The sequence below is a fragment of the Aulonocara stuartgranti genome (genome assembly GCF_965226115.1).
Source record: "Aulonocara stuartgranti genome assembly, chromosome: 15".
Taxonomy (NCBI): domain Eukaryota; kingdom Metazoa; phylum Chordata; class Actinopteri; order Cichliformes; family Cichlidae; genus Aulonocara; species Aulonocara stuartgranti.
The window spans coordinates 16,537,321-16,559,799 of record NC_138951.1 but is presented as its reverse complement, the minus strand read 5'-3'; the positions used below and the strand labels follow the sequence as shown (position 1 = coordinate 16,559,799).

Here is a 22,479-nt window from a genome sequence, read left to right as displayed (position 1 = left end):
CTCAATTCCGTATCCATAGTGTGTTCAGACTGTGGAGCAGGGAAATTATTTTACTGCTATTGTTAAATAATAAATATAATCTGCAGCATGGATATTGCATTCAGGGGTTGAACAGTGTGTGTCTTTCAGAAAGGCTAAAAGTCACAGGCTGACAGGAAACAGGCTTGCAGAGAGTTTGCAGAAGCAGGAAGTTATTTTGAGCAGCAGGCTAAGACGAGGCTTTAACAATGTAACAGATAGCTTTAAGATGGCCTTAAGATGTTTATGATGATGTTAATTTTGTATTTCAGGTGCAGTTATGACTATTTTATACACAATGCATATCTGTGCTTATTAAAGAGTTGGAGCTCGGTCAATTAATTGGGGGTTGGAAGCTTTGTTCGGCGCGATGTCCGGACAATCTATTGTGCAAGTGACTTGGAGCCATAGAAGGAATTGCAGTACATGCTTACAAAACACTTATATCAGGTCATTTCATATTAAGGTTTTAGTAGAAGTTCTTGGTTAAAACATTTATTTAGTAGAAGACATACACATAGTCTCAGTGAGCCTCTGTCCTGGTGAAAGGTCAGAAGTGCAACAGGTGAATTGAGAAAGAGCATGTGAGGTCGTGACACACACATGAGTTAAATTTATTTAGAGGAGAGATTAGTCATGTCTCGGCAAGAAAGAGGAACAATTCACTTTAAGACAAGAACGGAAAGTACCAGCCATGAAAATAGAAGATGATCTTCTGGGTTAAAAGCCATTGTGGTGTTGATCTGATCTATGTATAAAATGTATCTGTGACGCATGAAGGGGCGTCAGTAAATCAAACCCTGATGCTATAAAATATCTGTTCATGCTTTGATTAAGTCGGAGATCACTTGCTGTCGGCGTACAGAGTGTTCTTCCCACACGTGTGTAGTCATTAAAATCATTGTTTGACCAAGATCCTCTGGACCAAGGGTGGTTTGTACTCTCCTTCCTCAATTGTGAACCTTAACAAGACATATGCAGAACAGCAGTGGTCCTCCTCATGTATTGATCCATCTTAGCACACAGTCAGGTCAAGCTTCACCATGATCCTATCTTTCAGGACTCTCGCACTCAAGGAGACGGATACCTGCTTGGGTGGGGGGGTCATGATATCTACCCCCTGACCTGTTGTCCTGGCTCCCTGTTGCCATAACATGTGTGTTGTACCTCGTCAGTCTCTAGCTTTGAGAACAGTCCTTTCTTCTAAATGTTGGAACACTGAGCTACTAGTTGTTTCGCTGTCAATGTGGATGTTGGGTATCGGCATGACTTCATATAGCATGGAGGGTCAAGCCTAAGACCCTTACTGGATACAGACGCCCCAGGTGGGAATCAAACGTGTGACTCACGCTCTAGAGGCGTGTAGCTGCTATACAGGCATGATTTTTTTTCTTGTAAAGCCAAAGTGTGACTGACCGAGTACTGATCAAGCACTAATTGCTTTGGCAGAGAACTTTTGAACTAGTGACGGACATTTACAGATCACTCAGCCCAAATCAAAGAAAACACATATAAGACCGATCAAACAAATGAACTGCCTTGCTACCAAATTATTAAACATAAAGAAAAGTAGTGCTCTCAACAAGGTGCACTATGATTGGAACTGCTGAATACGCAGGAATTCATTAGATCAGACACATGATCACTGTGCCTAATGTAGCTTAATAATTCATCTGAATTGATTAATTGCAGGATAAGAGAACATATTGTTGCTATGATGCCAGGTCTCTCTTGGAAATGAGATTTTTAATCTCAATGAGATTTTTTACCTGGATAAATAAAGGATTAATAATAATAAATTCCCTGCAGAGATTGTAATGATTGGATTTCAGATGAGCACTGTCATAATGTGCAGCTTTTCATAAACCAGTATCACATCCACATCAGACCCTTTCGTGAGTCCCAAAGATCAGGAGGATTTTGCAGTTTTAATGTCTCATCTCTATCTTCATCTTTCCTCTGTTTTCACTTTTTAGATCTGTCCACACTTTCCCAGCTGTAATTAAGTCTCAGACACTAGTTTCCTTCTTTATTTTTTTAAGGACATTGTAACTATTGTCAAAAACATATTGAAAGTAGAGTTTTGTGAATACTACAGATTTTTCAGCTTAATATATTGCACTGATAATTTTGGAACCACAGATATTTTTATAGAGGGGCTGCAATATACATATATACATATATAACAATAAACTGCCAATCCCTATCTCCATCTTTCCTAGTAAGGAGCCCAGTCAGCAGAGGGTGAAGAAGTGGGGCTTCTCTTTGGAGGACGCCTTGAAAGATCCAGCAGGGCAGGAGCTTTTCCTCAAGTTTCTAGAATCAGAGTTTAGCTCAGAGAATCTCAGGTGAGCAAAATATATTTCAGTCATCACTGTTGTATGTTGAAGTGATATTTTCCTGCTCTTTTTAACCATGCTGTACTGAACTCAATTAATGAAGAAAGGCAAGTAGTGCACAAGCACAGATTTTGTGGTGAATTTTTAAAGGCAGCTTATTCTGCATTATAACAAATCCTCTGTGCTTCATAGGATAACATTTAAGACATTCAGTTGGACATTTGTGCAGCTCCCCTTTAACAACGTGAGGAGAGTATAAGAGTTGATCAAAAGCTTTCACTTCCATGAAAATAGGCAGAAATTATTTCTTCTTGGCAACCTCATTGTTCCAACCTACCATTTCAACCCACTTGGAACATGGAAGAGCAATCAAGTGAAGGTTTGCCAGTTTTTAGATACCTAGAACACTTAAAGAGAAGCGCACAAACCACACTAAAATTCTGCTCATCGAAATTTCAGGAAAAGAAAAGAGTATTAGAAAGGAGCAATACTGAGCTACAATGTTATGCAGATGTATCTCTTCTAGTATTTTTTTTTTACTCTGTTGGATAAATCTAAGATAAAAACAGTTTTTGAAAGGTCTTATCACCATAAACAACAATGTTGTATCGAAGAGAAGAAAAAGATGCAGCCTTACAACTCTGATAAAAATAACAAGACTGAGCTAATGAGGTACACATCAATTTTCTTAACTGCTCATTCAATTAAAAGTCATAGCAGCAGCAGTAGAGCCTGTCCCAGCTGGCTCTGCTGGGTGAGGTGCAGAGTACACAACGTGCCCTACCACAGGGCCTCTTTAAACAGACAACCACACTCCTCCTATGCATTTAAGACGTAATTTAAGTTGTCGTGCCTTAAAGGAAAGATTCAAAGGGAAATAAGATTTCACAGAACTACTTTACTTCTGTCTACACATCAAAAACAGAGTTGTAGAGCACCGGCAGTAAGCATACTAAGAGAAACCGCTAGCCCGACGATCCATCACACGTCACAAAACATTTCAAAACTCGTGTTTTTAGGCTCATGGCAACTTTTCCTCAATCTGTCTGTTTAATTTTTAAGTCCATGAATGTTTTTGATTTCTTTGACTTGTTCTTGTAATGGTTTACAGCTCACATTAAATACAAATTTACACACTAGGCACTGTCATATTTAGTCCCTTATGCACCTATGCAGCAATAAGTGGGTGTTTTATAGTGTGTGGGTGGGAGAGAGAGATGAGGCATCTCTGAAATCTAGTGAGAGAGACAGAAACGTGTTAGGAATAAGAGTCTGGGGATGAACTGATACTATGGAGGTTGTTGATACTTCTGAGCCAGGGGGAGATCCACTACAGAGAAAAAACACACACACATAAGCAGGGTGAGATGCAGAGCGGGAGGGCATACACTCACATCGCTGTTCACCCTTCAGCTACGCCACCAGTCTCCTCACCTCCATCTATTGTTCTCTTCTTCTGGACCCTTAATTGCTTTTGGTTTTATGAGGGAGCTTTTGGAGGAGTGGCACAGAAAGAGAGAGTGTCAGTTATTGAGAAATAGAGAGTGAGTGAGCAAAGCACACCCCAGAGGTGCTTTGCTCTATATTGCTAAACCAGTCCACAGATCAATACAGATAGAAACTAATATTGCAGGCAGTCTGCTTCTCTGCTGCCCCTGGTATTTAACACAGTTTAAGTTTTTTCTCTGTGTCAATATTTAAAAGAAAATTATTCTCGTGTGTCGTCGAGGAAAGGAGGAGAAAGTTTTAAGAGTATTTTAGAAAGAAAGAAATCAAATACATGTAAGTCAATGTTCTGGATACTGACATGTTTCGAGAAAACTATGTTTGCTTTGCAGGAAGGTTTCACTTTTAATTTTACCGCTCTAATCATACAGAAAGCTTTCACTGTCACAGCATGCAGATTTAAAGGTCTATGCCACTGATGTGTGTTTCTGTTTGTGTTGTTGCAGGTTCTGGCTGGCTGTGCAGGAATTAAAGAGGATACCTCAGCACGAAGTTGCACAGAGGGCACAGGACATCTGGGCAGAGTTCCTGGCAGAGGGAGCGCCCAGCTCTATTAACCTGGACTCCCACAGTTACGAACGCACCAGCCAAAACCTGAAAGACCCTGGACGATACAGCTACGAAGATGCACAGGTGAGAAGCAGAGGAGCATGCAGTGCATTTGAGCTCAAGTAAAATTATTTGAACTTGAAAATTATAAAACCAGTCGGACTTCACAGGGTTTTAAAGTGGAGCTGATGTAACAATATATCAACCTCTTTAAACCTACATATAGAAATTATATGACTGGGAAAAAAAGAACCTGCTCTTAAAATCCTGTCCAGATTTATGCAACTTTTTGGCAAATGCCAGCTGAAATTTGTCTGGCTGAACTGAGAATTAGTGGTACTCATAAATAATAAAAGGTGAACTACAATACTAAGTGAATCCTAGAAAAGGAGTCATTTAGCAAATTGCATTTATTTCAGTTAGCCTCATTCTGTTCTCTCACTACTGAGAAAAATGTCCCTACTTTTGATCAGTGATTGCAACACATTTACACTGCAAATACACACCTCATATCCTTTGGAGTGACTTTTGAAAAAGTAAAGCAGACAGGCAAACTTACATAGCAAGGCCCCAGCCAGTCAGCAGATTTGAACCCAGGACCTTTTTGCTGGGAAACAACAATGCTAACTAATGCACCGCCATGCTTCTGAAGTTTAATTCTAAATGACCTAATTGTGTGACTGGTTGTCTGTCTCTGTGTTAGACCTGCAATAGACTGTTGACCTATACTATGACAGCTGGGATAAGCTTCAGTAATTTCCTGTGTATCAGGATTCCCCAGTTATGTGACTGACTCCAAATAGGCCTGCTTGAGGTCAAGAGTATTACCACAAGGCTCTATTCTACATTCCAACTTAAGTTGGTTATATCTCTGTGGGTTTTCTGTGCTTCTTTCAGAAGCTCTGCCCCACACTATTGTCTGCTCCATTTGTCTTTCTTACATGCTTCACCAGTATCAACTAATGGGTCTATATTGTGGAGTGATTTCCAGAGAATACGTCTCATTGGGAGATAGATGGGCGGGGGGGTACTGGGCGCTGCATAGCATCTATTAAATTCCGTCTCGTGTCACAGGCTTAAATGGGACGAGTTAAACAAAGAAAAGATTTCTCCTGTCAGTTACCTGGCAGTGTGCCTCAATCATCCTCTCCCACTGAGAGGGTCTTGTTCAGTTTACTCTGCTTGAGTTGGCAAGTTTTGTACATCATCGACACATAGTTATATATAAACATAGCAGAATTGCACCGCCATCCTTCCGACGCAAACTTCTCCTTCTTACTTGCTGTGTATCCCATCTTTCTGACCTCTAAGGACCACATCTACAAGCTGATGAAAAGTGACAGCTATTCACGTTTCCTGCGCTCCAACCTGTACCAGGACCTTCTGATGGCGAGGAAGAAAGTAAGTGACTGTGTCATCTATTTATGAATTACTCTCTGTGGACATACAGAAGCTGTATCATTGAACATTAGCATCAGTGAAGCTGAGACTAAGGCAGGCTCCCCGACTTTACTTGGTAGAGATAAGTGGACCAGTCTTTATGACTTAATGACTGCTCAAAGTGCACACACAGCACTGTAACAGTCACACACCATGAGATACAGTATAATTTGTGAATATGTCAAAGGGCATTTTGACATGTTTGACACTGGATTGATGGGCAACCTGCCTCTAGCAGGGCCAGCTATGAGGCATGAGGGGTGCACCGCATTCGGTCAGCTAAATTGCTGAGACGACTGCTAACAGCCCTTTTTAGAAAAGAAAGTGGAATACGGCATAGTATTTTCCAGCAATTACTGTAATATCAGTAATGTTTAAAAATATGCCTGCAATCTTGTGCAATTTTTGCGAACTGACTCTGAAAGTGAAAGATGCAATTTTGGCTTCGAAAGAGTTGAACTCTCACACTCTTTACTTTTTGCTCGACTCTAGCCTGAAACGGAGCAGGGCCGACGCACCTCCCTGGAGAAGTTCACTCGCAGTGTGGTGAGTGTCCCGCTGCGTCTGGTTTTAATTATTACAGCTACTTTATCAAACTTTTTTTTAATTGTACATCTGTGCTAAAGTTTTTTTTGTAGTCATTAGATACTTTTGCAGCTACAAAGGACATTTACTTTTTTAAAACAATGGTTTAAAAGAATGGCGTATTGAGTAATAAAGGACTGTCCATTGTACAAATTAGTTTGCCTAACTGCGTGACTGCAAATGAGGGAAGAGGCAGGATGCAGGCAAAACAATTACAATGTAAAATTACAGCTAAGCGGTTTGAGTGATTTCTGTATTCTTCAGTGTTCCCTTTGGGGTGCCATTTGCCATGTGTTGCCATGTTTGTTTTTGCTTTATGAAATGCATTATTTCTTTCAGTTCAATAGATGAAGCCTTTGGTTTGCAAAGACATGGAACTGTGACCAAACTATGCATTTCTCTGCAGACACATTATGAGCTTGATATCAAAGAAGAAGAAAAAAACGTTATTTAAGTCTTATTGGACTTCATATGGCAAGCTTGGAGCTCCCTAAGGCACCTCTCATTGCATTACTGTCCCCCCCCCCCCCTTTTTTTCAGGGCTAATATAATGTATTCTTACCTTGAGATTTAATATATTTTTGCAGACAAAGCTCTATGTGCATGCAGGTCATCCTTCTTCTTTTTCTCCTTAGCTCCTTAGAAATCTTGAGAATAAAACTTTAAACTATGACTCTTCTTTTCCAGGGCAAGTCATTGACAGGCAAACGACTGACGGGTCTCATGCAGTCGTCCTGACAAGGCCTGGATGAAGAATAGGTGGAACCATACCCAGAAGAGCTGCTTACCTATGGGAAGCAGGTGGAAAAGGACCCTGGGGTGTGCTTGTGTAGCTATGGGAGGTGGATAAGTGCGCCAAACAAGCTTACACCACTGGATTGGACTACTACCACATGTGAAACTCACCTCAGATCAGTTCAAGCGGACCGACAGCATGCAATAAGTCACCAGACCTGACACCAGTGCTGTCACAGTGTAGATGATAAACAATGCTACTCCTCTTAGGAAGTTTCTACAAAAATCACCTGTACTAAGGAAAGCCGGGCTCAGTTGTTTCTCTCTATCTACTCTCATGTTAATATAGTAGCTGAAGAGGCTATTGCTTTTACTTTCAGTGATATAAACACGGAATGCTTGAATGCCTTGACAGATGTCAAACGAGACTTAGATTAAATGCTGTAGCTAGCTGTTTTATCTCATCATTCACTACGATGATATAAGGGAATGAAACACTGGGAGCAGTTTACAGATGCTTGACTGCCAGGTGGTGTAGTACACTGAACTTATGATTGACTAAAGCTTTTAGATCAACTTACTATTGTATGACACAAGATATGCCTCTGTATGTCCAATGCCGATTTACTTGGTTACAGTGTGCGCTCACATTTAAATCAGCACACTTGCTGCTTTTGTCTGTCTCCCTGCACTTATAGCTGTGTAATGTAGTACTGTAGTTGGTACAATAGTATGTGTTAGTATGTGCAACAGTAGCTACTAATACTGAAGTTAGTACAAGCACAAGCTGAAATGTCTGCTTTTAAATTCAAGTAAAGGGCACCAAACACGAAGGCCACACGTATCCTGGAAAGCTAACCAAAATCAGTGTTGACCTGATCATTTGGACATATTCTTAATCTACAAATCAATAATTACTTTGCCCTAAACATATGTTGTGGACACCCAGAGGTGAACATCTTGTCATAAAAAGGTGAGTTGGTAGGTTTACAAACAGTTGTATTGCTTTAAACGGGTGGGTGGATAAAGGTTAGGCTTTACTCTATCTTCTAAACATTCCACTGCAGGCGGCCACAGTAATGTTTATTTGGCTGACTTCTTACCATTCTTCACTTTGTGTAAAGATGACAATAAAAGAGGAATGCACAATAAAGACGGAGTTTTGGACCCTTATGTCAGCATGTCCATTTCTTCTTACAGGGAAAATGCATCAGATGACACTTTCAATAAAATCCCAGAATAAATGCATGTAACATGTAACAGGTGCATCTTTGCACTTTGTAGTTACATACTGCCCCCTAGTGTCCGTTGGGTAGTAAGTACTGGTTAAACGTCTCACTTTCTGTCATTTGCTGGCACGTGGAGCAAAACCATTACAGCTGGGCAACAAGTACGCTTTAGAAATGTACTATTAAAACCTAAATGTTAAACAGTGCAGCTTTAAAGTGTTGTCGCTCTTGAATTTGATGCTTGGGAAATAAAGACTGATTATTACATCTAATGCTACAAAGAGCTTTTAGTATCTTGCCATCTTAGTAATAGCTGTGAAGTGCAATAGCGCCATCTGGTGGGCATTTTATTAAGAAACGGTACATTTTTTTTCTCTTTTCTATTATTATCTTCCTCCTGTAAGTCAGTCTTATATTAATCTTCATCAAACAAGTATGACTACTGTTTTATTCCGATAGTCTCCATGTTATATTTGAATAAGGCATATCTTTTTTTAGATTTCCCTCTATACACCACTACAGTGGGTTTCAAATCCAGCAATATGTGATTCAAGTGCAGACTTTCAGCTTTAATTCATGAGGTTCAGCAAAAGTATTAGAAATATTTTGAGAGGCTCAAAAGTATTTTGACAATTGACAAGAAGTTTGAGACTGTTGCCTTGTTATTCCATGACAAACACTCGACCCACCTCTGGTTAATTCCAAATGTTGAACTTCATTTTGGTAACTGAGACTGTCAATATGACACCCAAACAGATGTCAGTGCAGGTAAAGGACTTTGACCTTAAGGTCAAAGTCACTGATATTCATAACTTGTCTGAGATTTTTACTAGATGCACCTGTAGTATTGATTTAGACATCGTACACTGCCTCAATCTCAAGTTATTGTGTTCACAAAGTTAACGGCAATACCCTATCAGCAATTTACAGTCAAGAGGTAAAAATGAGTGACTGGCCAAATTATTATGGATCTAACTGTACACTTCCTCGATAAAACCATTTTGTCCCGAGTATCAAATTTTTTATTTTACTTTTATATTTTAGTGATTCGTTAGTGTATGTTCTACATATAGTTGTAAAGCTTTAAGTGCATACTCAAGTTTTGTGGGAGAGATCAAAACACTTAAATGTTTCTTGTGCATTATTGCTTAAAAACATTGATCAAAAATTCAGACGTTCTAAACCGTTTTTTAGAAAAGAAGGTATACGAAGAACAGACAGGGAAAAAAAAAAAACAAATCCTGGTGCAACTGTTTCCAAGATAAAAGACAAAACTGAACTTATTCAAAACACCAAAAAATATCCCAAAAAGCAGCACCTGAGTACTGTAAGCACATGTATTGCAATGCAGGATTTTAATACTTTAGATGACAAACTGAAACACAGTGAGACTCACTTCATAGCCATTACAAATTTATTGATCAGAGCTTCACATTGTGCGCAGGTCTGATAATAAACTGACAACTTCTTAGTAGATGTTTAAGGTTATATTTGAAGAACTGGGATGGGTGGAGTGTAAAAGCGAAGCTTTCGATTTACCGTTCGATCCACGTCCCTACCCTCATCCTATGGTCATGAGCTGTGGGTAGCGACCAAAAGCGAGAGAAGCGGCAGAAATGGACTTCCTCCGAAGGGTGGCTGGCCTCTCCCTTAGAGATAGGGTGAGAAGTTCAGCCATCCAGCAGGGGCTCAGAATAGAACCGCTGCTCCTCCAAAGGAGGCAGTTGAGGCGATTCGGGCATCTGGCTAGGATGCCTACTGGATGTTTTGGGCATGTCCCACCGGGAGGAGGCACTAGGGCAGACCCAGGACATGCTGGGGAGATTATAACTCTCGGCTGGTCTGGCAACACCTTGGTGTTCCTTTAGACAAGCTGGAGGAGATGGCTAGGGAGAGGGAGGATTCCTTGGGCTGTTGCCCCCACGACTCAGCCCCAGATAAGCGGAAGAAGATGGATAGATTGATGGACGAATTTGGTACTTTAAAAATCACACTGAGCAATAGCATGTTGGTAGCATCAGAATAATTGTTTGGTTAGACTTGTTGTTGTTTATATTTCAATTTGAGTGAAGAAAAACGCTCAGAAAGACATTTTTGATGTTACAATGCAAAAAGTGTAGCTGAGCTGGGCACTTATTTTTTAGGTACTTACACCAAACAAATGAATTGTGAGTAGAATTAATGAATGGCTGTAAAGGTACACTAATTTGGGAATAGAGAAACGTGTCACGAGTTGCAGGACTTAAAAGAGTAATGACTACACAGCTAACACACAAATTCACTCTGAGGAAATGGGTCAACACATAAATTGGCATTAGGTCCCTTGGGAAAGCTGAGACCTTATTGAAAAGCAGTAAGGAGAATTAGGCAGCGACAGCGGGACAGGAAAGAGGCTGGACTCCTCTAATCTCCAGAGCCTTGTTGAAGTGCACCTCCATGGTCTTAGAAGACTTGGTGATCTTCAGGTTTCTTATACAACCATGAAAAGAGGTGCTGGTAGAAAGAGCTGCCTGGTGAACTCCAGCTGAGACAGAAACAAAAACACATAATCAAATTTACTCCATAATCCCTGAACAGGCTCTTCTCCTGTAACAAGTATGTTTTCTATATATGCTAACAACAATTCATATGTGTTGGCATGTTTCTTTACATTTGTCCAAGTATCATTTTAGGTAGGTGGCATTCATACCAGGATATCCTCCAACATATATGGGGTCGCTGGTGTCACAGGTGACAGAGTGTGCATACGGACTGGCTGCATCGCTCTGCTTCCCATCAACCACCAGCTCCAGCTTGTTCCGTTTCTTGGTGGCGGTGACGGAGTGCCACTGTCCATCACAGAAGCCTTCTCCCTGAGGAACGTGCACTGCCGTAAAGCGCCCAGCTCCATTGTCAACATGGAAGAGCAGCTAAGAGGGAGGGAAAGGCACATGGAAACAACAAACAAGCTTACTGCATGTAGTCAAACTAATTTCATAATTCTTCGAAATTCTTTGAAATTAGTTTGTGAAAAGTTTTATAAAGTTTTCACAAAAAATACTAAGTAAAAATTACTTTTTGTGACAAGTTTATGTAAAAAAATAAAATCCTCAATTTGTGGAGATGGACCAAGAACATGTTTGATAGTCCCAAACCTCACAACTGAAAAAGCTTTCTCTCTGGAGGTTTTTTCCCTTTATGTTATTTTTGCTATTTTTTAAGGTTTTTTTAAGATCAAATTTGTATCAATGTCCTTTTCCTCTAAGCAGCATTTATTTTATTTTACAATGGACTAAAATCTTAAGAAAGGACAAGTGTTTAATTCTTCTGTTGCTTCTTATTTCCGGGCCTGCTTCCAGCACAAGGTTTAACATTCCTGTTGATTTTAAAACAGATTTATGTTTTCTTCATTTGAACATACATAGTTTATGTGCTATGGTTATGCTTAGCATTTGAGCACATTCTAATATTATAGTTTAATTTGAAATCTGGTTAGGCAAATCTATTACAAATACAGATATTAGTGTTGATGGGTATTATATGTATATAGGACTGAGTGACCTAAAAAAGTCAGGGGTATTATAATATTTGGCAAAAACTCTGAATCAGTGAGTTTTTGATCATTTCAGTTTTTGGTACTTGATCCTTTGAATCCCTCCAGATTACACTTGGCTACTCCAGAACATCCTCAGTTGTCAGAAGTGCACTACCCTCTTTAATGAAGCTTTTATTAAAAGGGAATTTTAAGTAAATGGTTCTTATGGAAGACTTGAATTGGAATAATTTAAGTTTGCTGTGACTCTCTAAATCAATTTCAGATTACTGACAACTAATTCAAGATATCCAGGAAATTTTTAATGCTAGAACCGCCAAAGAGGTCACTTAGCGTTAACTTATTTATTTATCGCAATCGTTCCACATTAATGTCCAGCAGCTTCGGTTGTTGCTAATGACGACGACCTTCTGTTATGATTTTGTTGCAGAAAGAGCAGAGCCATGGATAATTTTCAAACAAGATATAAAACATGTTTACTGAACAAAATATATATATTAAAAGTCGAGATACTCACTTATATTACAACGTTTACATATGCTGGATTCTTTCTATAACTGAGCACTGAGATTTATTACAAACCTTAAAGCGTTTACCTGCCACTGTACATTGTGTGCTTGTGCTGGGAGGTCTGTTTGTCATTTCATAGCCTCAGCCACTGGTACATTCTTATTTTTAAGGTCTTATTTATATGGTCTGCGCCTGTCTTACTGACTTCCATTAATCAAAAAATTGTGGGAATTACTTTTATTGATTTTTCAGGGTTTATTGGTGATGACATTTATACATTTTGGTTGCTTTTGTATTTTATTTTTATTGTTTTTATTTTAGAGTACTTAACTTGTGTATTTTTTTCTGTGTGTTACCAGTTTTTTGCAACTTCACTGCTGTATTTCTTGCCTAGAAAACTAACACACTTGTAAAAGAGATTTTTGATCTCAATAGTTATACTGTCCTGCTTAAATAAGTAAAAAAGTCAGTGTTTAACCGCTTAATATATCTGTAATATTATAATGTGAGTTTTTAAATATGTGCATTTCACACAAATATTATTCCTTTATACTACAGTCCATTATACTACAGTCAGGTTAGTGCAGTTTTTAAAGTGTGTGGCACGCCCCACTGGAGTTCTGACAGGTGGGGCGCAAGTTACCTGGCAGAAAAGTCATGCAGAACTAATGTTTAACATCAGAATCACTTTTACGGCGGAAAGAAACAAGAAATTTGCAGCAGTTACGTTAATAATATGCGCATCCGCTGCATCCCTGAAAAGCTGCACGCAGCCACGCGTGTAATTCAACAGCCGCAATAAAGAAGTGTAGTGAAAAGAGCGAACATGTGGTTGTGTCTGTCGTCCATCGTTTACAGTGGTGCCAAAACCCAGGATTGGGCTGCATGTTCGCACTATATTGCGCCTGTCGACTTACACACGCGAATGCAGCTTTTCGGCTACAGCCTACACATATCAACAACAACAACAGGACCCAGTTCATTCTGTCCTAAGCTGGGGAGACGTGACTGGGGATGCCGCACAGGTGCGTCCATCTCCCCCGCAGCCACGCCCCAGTCCACGCCCCGCCGCAGCTCTGCTGTCAAAAACAGGCTGACTGCAGCCTTTAAGAGTGAATAGCATTAAACTCTCACTAAATTATATATTTTTCACCTCTGTTCACAAGTTTCTGGGGATTTCTTTTTTTATAAGACTAAGACTGAATTTTATTTTTCTATGTCTGGCAATGTTCACATTCTGTTTAACTTTTTACCTTTTTGAAGAAGTGGTGCAGACTAAAAGTTAAGAAATAGTTGTTTGAAATGAAAGTTGTTTGTTTAAAACAAAAATTACTGAATGATTCATTGTGAATGAGTTTATTATCTAAATAAAGTTGCAGCCAGGCTTTTCTGTCATTATTTTGTTTAGATGGGGCTTGAAAGTATTTCTTCTTGCCACGTGGGGAATGATGTAAAAAGTTTGAGAACCACTGCGCAGTGCAACAGTGGCTGGAAATTGCAACATTAACAAAATTATTAAGACCATGTACAATGAAACTGAAAGTGGCCAATTCAAACATGGCTGCTATGTCTGTGACCATAATTGCACCAAACGGTGTCAGTCTGCAACTGAATGGCTTCAATGTGTTAATTACATGCAATCTGTTTGTAATAATCGCAAATCTGTTACACAGAAATTCACATTAAGTACTTATGTTGAAAGTCCAGCCAGAACTTCATAGATCTGAAACTAAAATTCAGGAGTTCATGATGTCTGTGATTTAATTGTAATATGGCAATGGAAGCAGTTGGCAACCGGTTCAGTAGAGTCCCTCAGTGTGTCTAACAACAGGAAACTTATTGTGGAACACGTCACAGACAAATTGCGCTCATTGGTGCAAAGTGACCAAGATTGATTGCAATGTGTTGGCAATTTTTCTGCATTTATAAATCAGACAGTAGCAAAGATTTACTGCTGATAAATCTGTCAGAAATGATTACCCAAAGGTTAAGGGCATTGCATGTTCAACCTCTGGACAACCAGCTGGTCACCACAACTACTTGCATTCAGTCAGCAAAGGTGAAAAAAATCCAGTGCAATCCCTGCTGTTTTTTTCTAGTCACAAGGAGGGTCTTATCCTATATTTACTATACACACTATATTTGGTGCGACTGAGCCATAAATGAGTGTTGCGTACCTTGCCATCGACAATTTCTAGCCCCAGTCCATCATTGCCTTGATTACTGACTGCCAAAAGCACTCCACTGGTTCTGCTGGTTCGGAACTCTAATGCTATGGACACATCCAGACCCACTCTATAGGATGAGACTAGATAAAGACAAAGAGTAACTGTTGGTGAGAAATGGAAGGCACATTTTGTACAAAGACGTTCCAATAAGTAAAATTTATTCAGATCAATATATAATAAAATAAAATAAAACAGCAAAAGAACCAAAATCAGGTCATTGCTAGGTAATTTATATGCATGTACAACATGACCAGGAAAAAAATGAAATAAAACAAAAAAATCCCAGCCTTATGTTCCCCTTTCATGTACATGCTCTGAGCGTCATCTCACCTGCTTTTAGAAAGCCAGTGCCCTCAAAATAAGTGCCCGTCTCAGTAGCAACGAAGCACCTTCCAACCATATGACTGGATGTGGGTGTGGCCATGTCTAGTTTAAAGTCAATCATGGACTCAGAAGAACCTTGATAGAACGAGAGCAAGTTAATAAAAACTATTTGGGCACATTCAAAAATAACATCTCGTATATCAAGCTGTTACACTATTCTTTTGAGAAAAAAAACACAACAAAACAAAAGAGACATTAAAACCAATAGGCACTCATTAAATACAATACAAACCATTACCTGAAACACCTCCTACAGGGCTTCCAGCCACCCTAAGGTCACGAATACATCCATTGATACTATAGAGAATCTTGATGAAGAAAAAAAAGAGTTGATAAAAATGGCTTTCGTTGAACAAAAATCACTCAAAATCTGACTGATACTAACTTCAGTCCTCGAAAACTGGATAATCATGCTAGAAGTTCTTAATTTTTATACTGAAATGACACTCAAGCTATTTCAGTTAATCGAAAACAACTAAACTGACAACAAACAAGTGAAGCACCGAAATAAAAATATGATGGCATGTGTTGACATGCAATGAAAGACTTATTACCTATTTTTAAATGGTGTGTGCGTGTGTGTGTGTGTGCGTGTGTTTTACCGGTCCTATTCGTTTTGTGGTATAGTTTTGTGGTAATCCGCCAACGTACAGAATCCCCACCACATCTAACAGGTCAGCCTGGCAACAAGAACACAGTTCATTAACGCAATATTTTTGCAGTGCTCACAGTCACTTTGACACACAATTTCATCTCTATTAGTACAGATAATAAAAGCAATTCTGTCTGTCTGCGTCCTACATTATTGATTATTACAATAATGTGTCTCGAGATGACCATGTCAAGGTGATGTAGCAGAGAAAATTGACAAGACACAAAAATACAGCATAAAAATATAAAATTAGAAATGCAAACAGTGAAAACACCCCCTTGCTGGGCCACAGTTTAAAGTCCAAATATGAACAAATATTTCCTCTCCCAATGCAACATGCAAAGAGTCTTTTCTGATGCTTCCTCTGTGATTTTTTTCCTTTGTGCTACGCAGTGTTGTAAAACACTTCATTTTGGTTTCCTGCACTGCTGTGTACAACATCTTTGACATAAATCACTGTGAAACTTTGTGTTAGCCACAGTTTAAGTTCATGATTTACTGAATGACATAATGGCAAGAGTTTGACTACCTCATTGTGACGATAGAGGGCAGAAACAGGACTTGGGCTCAGTGATGCAAGTTCAACTTTTAATTCTAGGTTTCAATGTTATGGAGCTGGTTCTCTTAGCGTGTACATCACTATGGACACTTACGGATTGATGCTTACAACTTAGATACTCTGTTTAACCTCTTCATATTTCTGAAATATTATAGTGTAAGTTTTTCATAAAATACACGCTGTGCAGCCAGCAGACGCTGCCAACACCACTTCTTTCACGTAAATGTGCTTGTAGCTAGATATCAAACCCCTAGGTTGACTTATTGTTTGGCAGGACTGCCAGTGTTAAGAAGCTAGATAAGGAATAACACCTTGGATGTATAAACTTCATTTATAGTACAGGTCCAAGGACTATTTCTGATGTCACTGACAAGTAATGAGTAACGTATGAGAAGCGGAGTTTGAGCAAATTACGGCTTTTGCAGGTCATGCATTGTGTTATGCTACATGTATGAGTTATTCTGAGCACCTTCTTTGGACTTGACATCATTTTTTGGAACCGCCTATTCACAATAAGCGTGGCTCTCTGCCTGTCACGCGTTACGCTGATCTAGGAACAAAAACCAGAGACAGAGAGAGAACAAAAAGGAAGTAGACATGGTGAAGTAACTGAATCACAAGCATCCGATAGTTTCATCAATGACTAAAACGTTGCCTTGGACGCATGAAGACTGACAACTTGTCTTTACGTGCTGTGACTTTTTCAATGTGTTCATTGCAGTGTAACACAAATTGTTATTCCTAATAAGGAAAGTGCAGATTTTCTATTATAAACAATTCTTTTAAGAGCTATAAAACAACAAGCAACAGAACTTTTATTATTGCAGTTAAGCTCTTGAAACAGTAAAGATTTTGAATCTTATCATAATGTTGCATACAAGATGTCATGCAGATCAAATCCAGACAGGAGATGCTGTTCAAATAATTGAAAAAATGTGTTAAAAACTTAAGAACTGTTGTACCTTATGCCAGCTTCCATCATTGATGGAGTATGGGACACAGTCAGATATGTTTCCATGGCCAAGATCATAACCCAGACAAACCTGACCATTCTTGATCTTAAAGAATAAAAAAGGGTTTTCATGATAGATGAAGGAGAATAACAAGCAGACATGTAAAACAGAGTACATACAGCTTTAGCCTCTATACAGTTCTACAGCACAGACAGAAATCAAACTGGAAATTTATCAGGTGAAACCTTTTAAGTTGTAAAAGCAGTTCAGAGTGTGTACCTACTGGGCCTAATTTGGAAATCAAACACACAAAGAGCAAACGTTATATCCCTTTATGAGATTAAGTCTTAAACTAAAAAAATACTACAGGACAAACAGCAGTAGAGAAACAACTAAAAACACCTGCCAGTATATTAGATAGTTACCTGTATGGAAACAAAGTCAGCATGGTTGATTCTTGCCATGTAGAAAATAAGACCGGATGACTCCTTTGTCCTCAGCTCAAACTCAATTTTCAGTCTGTGGAGAAAAAAACCCCACAACAAACAAACACAGGAATACATTGTAGTACAGTTGCAAGACAGGGTTTCTGAATTGTCAAGGCAAACAGGATCTGACTAAACTGATGACACACTTGTATTTTTTGTAATCACACAGACTCAGACCAGAAGAAAGAAAGAAATGAACCTCTTCATTAATGATTTCTCTTAAGGCTAACTGGAGAGAGGGAGGTGGCTGTAGAGCTGTGAGGCTCTTTAAATAAAAACATGGAGTCTTATTACTGACATCGCCTGCTCTCTAAAGAAAGATACGTCGGTTTGAACCAAGGACCTAAAAGGAGCATCATAGAAAAACTGTATGTGAAGCATCAAAAGCATATTTAAGTCCCTGGGTGTTTAGAAATCCACAATAAGAAACTGTGTATAAATAGAGGAAATACAGGACTGTTGCTACTCTCCTGGAAGCTGGCATCCACCATATATCCTGAAGTCCTAGTGAAGAAGAACTCAAGCATAACAGGAAAAAAAACAGATGCATAAATCATTACAACTTGCTAGAGTTCACATTTAGAATTTAAGTTAATGAAAACCATTGCACGACCACATTGTGGCATGTTTTAGGTTTGCAAGAGATCTTTCAGGCTTTGCTACTTAAGCACCTGGATTCCTTGCAATCATTGTGCCTTGTAGCCTGTGACTCTGAAGTTACTGTAGGAGCAGTCCAAAAAGATCACAACCTAAAGCAACCATGAACAGCCTAAAGAACAAATGAATGGTTGAAAACAAAGAAATAAAGAGTCAAAAAAGCCTACGTGAAATATGTGACTGATGCTACTGATGCAAAAAGACATTACTAAATTCTAATACTAAGAGTTCGCGTGAGACAGGAAATCTTAAAGGACTGTGACCAGTTTCTGTTAATATCTTAGTCAAACGATTCGATTGATTGAGATCAGGGCATACAGCATACAAAATAATGTCTAGTATGTTCTTTGACTGTACCATTTCAATATTTCAAACCATATTTTACACCCCAAAGATTTACATTAGTAATTGTCTTTAGTTCTGCATAGCCTTGATTATTACAAGAAGTGTTTCTAAGGACAAACTTAAGTTTGAAGAGTTCAATATCTGAGTCAGGTTTGTGTTTTCTAGCACTGACAGATACACAGAGTAATGGATACATGGTGATTTACTTGGACAGCAGGCTGCCTTGCAGCTTAGGGAGCATGTGAAGTAATTAAATGTTACAAGTGTGATTCTTAAAACAGTCAGAGACACTGCCCAAGACACAAATCCCTTGTTTGCATAGACCACCAGGACAACAACTAAAGCATACTCAGACCTTCGCCTTGTTTGTAGAGTGTGTTTTTTTTTTTGTTACTGTCAGTTTGCTGTGGACCAGAAGGGTTGTTCTGACGGCTGGTCCAGCCAACATGTTCATTTTTTTAAGATGTTGTTTCTTATACAGTAGATTTTGACCCGGTGTACACCTTTCTGTTTGTAGGAATCACATCCTGCCAAAACTACCGCTCACTTCTGCTTTTTATTTATTTATTTAGAAATGTGCTCCGTACTGCAGATCACACACACGTATCTGGGGTTGCTATGTTAACTATGTTACAGGTGGTGGGGTTATCCTGTAGCTACATTTGTAACTGGGGTGACTAACTTTTACAGTATTTTCTTTTTATGCTGCTTCATCCAACTATGTAATTATTCAGAAAAACATTAAGGGCATATCATCTGTAATAATGACATACTTACAATGTGCTTCAAATGCACACAGTTCTACTTGCATATTACAATTTCTTACTAAGGTGATCATGCAACTGTTACTTTATAATATTTGAATATTTCCTCCCATTGCACATTTTTCTTTACAGTAAATAATTTGCAATAAACTCAAATTGATTGAGATGAATATTTTCATTGCAATTACATCCAAGTTTCAGACAATACTACAAAGGTTTGTCTCATCTATGACAGCTACTGCATAACTCCACTGTAAAAACCTAAATTCCACAAAGCAGCAAGTTTGCCAAGAACCATTAAAAAAATAAATAACTCAAATCCATTATTCATTTGAAAAAGCTCATTTGCTTTGAACATACTTGTCTCTGACATTGTTGTCATCAAAGGCGAAGCTCATGTGGCTGTTTCTGGTCAATCCAAACTGATAGGCCTTCTCAAGTGCTGCTGGGGCCACAGCTGATGCACATGATTCCTGGAGATTGGGACATAACATGTCAGTTACAGTGACAAGGTCTCACCGCACCGCTTCAATTGGCTCTTGTCAACGTGAACCCTAACACCCAGGCAGAACACATGCCAATCACACTAATAGGGTTCGTTCTTCTGATCTGCAAGGGCTCGCAGGGTTGGCAGGTCACGATGACGCACCAAACAGGACTTTACATAAGAAATCATTGAAAATGTTTGAAAAAAAATCACTTTAAAGGCACAGTAGTTTTTAGATGGGGTATTTATGATGTAATTTTAAAACTCTAATTTAAACAATACAGTCAATTAAAAATATTCTGATTGTCAAACACACTATAGTCCAGTATAACATTCTCAATCTTTTACACTGCTGCTATGGTATGGACCATGAAACCCAAGGTGTGCGTATCATCATAGGTAGGTTCAGATCCTTCCAATAAGCCTGTGGTTAAGTGGTTAAGAAAACGGGAGACTGGATGCTTGTCATGCTTATCAATTATGTTCTTCATCACATCAAAACAGCTGGTCACATGGCAGATTTGGTGTTTTGCTATGGAACATGGAATCGTCTAATTTTTAGGACCCCTGTGCATGTTTTGATTTCATCTAAACCAGGCATCACAGCTGTTTTCTCTTAATAATAATAATAATAATAATAATAATGGATTGCATTTATATAGCGCTTTTCGAGGCCCTCTTTACAATTCCACTATTCATTCTTGAATTGCTTTAGCTGTATATTATTTTAGTAACTTATTCAATTAGTGTTTATGTGCTCTCTCTTCCCGCACTCTGCAGTTCAGTCAACAACCACCAGGTGTCATTGTTGTATCTCACACCATCTTATTTTAGGCCTTCCAAGACATTTCTCTTTTCTGCTTGCTTCTATTTAATCCCTCCTCACTCTTATACCTCTTCTCCTTTTCCTCCTTGTCAAAGTCTTTATTTTTCCCTAATTTCATGATGCCCACCTATCCTCCCATCTGCTGCTTTCATTTTCCCTCCACTCCTGCATACTTTTATCTTGCTTCTTCATTTTCCTTACTTTATTTATTCCTTCCGTTGTCCTCACTTTTACAATTACTTTATTTCCCCACAATTATTCCCTCTGCTTTCATATTTTCCTATACTAGCATCAGATGCAACTTTACTTTGTTGGTTACTCTAAAACAATATCCAATTTTACCTTCTCCTTTTTAAAAAAAATGATACCTCCTTTATTTTTGTCTGCTTGTCTCAAAACTCAAAACATCTGTCTTTTTCCCCCTATAATGCTCATCTTCACTGGTTTATATTTCTTATTCATTTTTTCAGTCTAAGTCTCCTGTAGTATTCTTCGTCCTTTGTGCTCCCATCATCTGCTTTACCATCTTTGCCTCTCCTCCCACCCACCCAGTTTTCCTTTCTTCCCTCTCCTCCTGCTGTCTGTACCAGCATGTACCGATAAATCCCACTCATTCCACATTCTTTTACCGTACATGGTTTTTCTTCTGCTTTGTTCTTCCCAAACTGTACTGATCTTCTATTTCCCTCAACTTTCTCCACTTTTCTACACCTCTTTTTTTGGCTTTTACTTACCAAACCCTCTGCTCCCATCGTACCCTCCTGTCATTGTCCTCTCTCTCTACTTCTTGCTTTACTTCTTGTCCTTGGCCCTTATCTGTTTCCCTCTATTTTTTATTATCTTACACTTCTATCTTGTCTCACTTACAGTCACCTGAAGTCCTTCCGTTTTGCTTCTACTTCATTTTGTTACCTTGTATCACCTCTAATAGTCTCTCCAGATCTAGACTAGTCTTCTGTTCACACCTCAGTATCTGGTCTTTCCTTTGTCCCCCCGCCCCCTAATTCCCCCCCCCCCCCCCCCTTCCAAAAGCTTCACCCTCTAGTTTGTGTCTCTCCTCTTTTGAATATACAGTAATGCCTATTAAGTGATAAAGGTACTTTGCCATACTTCAAGTGTGAGTGCGTGACAAAGTTAGCAAGAGAGAGAGGATCTGAGACGACTGAGTGTATGTGTGTCTCAATCTCCAATCCTCTCTTGTTCCCTTTCAAGTGAAGACATTCCCCACACCGTGACCTTGCTTTGTTACAGCTGACACTCACCTCTTATCACTCTCTGTCCCCATATCCGCTCCTCCTCTTCAACCTCAGTCTTTTTCCTCTTTCTTATTCTTCCCCTATCTAACAAAAGGCAGACGTCACTTGCTCAGAAGTCCTTTACTTCCCTCTCCTTTCATTCTTTTCCCACTTCCTCTCCTCCGTCTTTCCATTAAGCCAACAAAAGCTGAGCGCCACTCTGTTCAGAAAGACTCTCCCTTTTCGTTGCACCTTTTCTCTCTTCCCTCTTGTCTTTCTTCTATCCTTTTCCATCCTCCTCTTCTTCCCTTCCTTTCTCTCATCCCTTCTGCGTATTTCCATTAAGCTAACAATGGGAAGACGGTCTTCCATTCAGGTCTTTGGTTGGAGGTCACACCAATAGAATCTGTCCTTTAGCCAGAAATTTATGTGTGTATATATATATATATATATATATA

General features: G+C 39.1%; 2 protein-coding genes across 5 annotated transcripts in view; one reads left to right on the top strand and one right to left on the bottom strand.

Moving 5' to 3' along the window:
- Positions 1-8,345, top strand: part of rgs6 (regulator of G protein signaling 6) — a 101,045-nt gene extending 92,700 nt beyond the window's left edge. For both annotated transcript variants that reach the window (XM_082506123.1, XM_082506124.1), the window contains exons 14-18: positions 2,241-2,366; positions 4,310-4,496; positions 5,724-5,813; positions 6,345-6,398; positions 7,125-8,345. In XM_082506123.1, the coding sequence (XP_082362249.1) occupies positions 2,241-2,366; positions 4,310-4,496; positions 5,724-5,813; positions 6,345-6,398; positions 7,125-7,175 (508 nt within the window). In that variant the 3' untranslated portion in view covers positions 7,176-8,345. The remainder of the gene's footprint in view (positions 1-2,240; positions 2,367-4,309; positions 4,497-5,723; positions 5,814-6,344; positions 6,399-7,124) is intronic.
- Positions 8,346-9,797: 1,452 nt separating this feature from the next.
- lama2 (laminin, alpha 2) overlaps positions 9,798-22,479 on the bottom strand; it is a 233,467-nt gene continuing 220,785 nt past the window's right edge. For all 3 annotated transcript variants that reach the window (XM_082506113.1, XM_082506112.1, XM_082506111.1), the window contains 10 exons: positions 19,834-19,946; positions 17,645-17,738; positions 17,229-17,324; positions 16,736-16,816; positions 15,658-15,735; positions 15,294-15,363; positions 15,002-15,130; positions 14,621-14,751; positions 11,091-11,310; positions 9,798-10,925 (listed from right to left, as the gene is read on the bottom strand). In XM_082506113.1, coding sequence (XP_082362239.1) covers positions 10,765-10,925; positions 11,091-11,310; positions 14,621-14,751; positions 15,002-15,130; positions 15,294-15,363; positions 15,658-15,735; positions 16,736-16,816; positions 17,229-17,324; positions 17,645-17,738; positions 19,834-19,946 — 1,173 coding nt within the window. In that variant the 3' untranslated portion in view covers positions 9,798-10,764. The remainder of the gene's footprint in view (positions 10,926-11,090; positions 11,311-14,620; positions 14,752-15,001; positions 15,131-15,293; positions 15,364-15,657; positions 15,736-16,735; positions 16,817-17,228; positions 17,325-17,644; positions 17,739-19,833; positions 19,947-22,479) is intronic.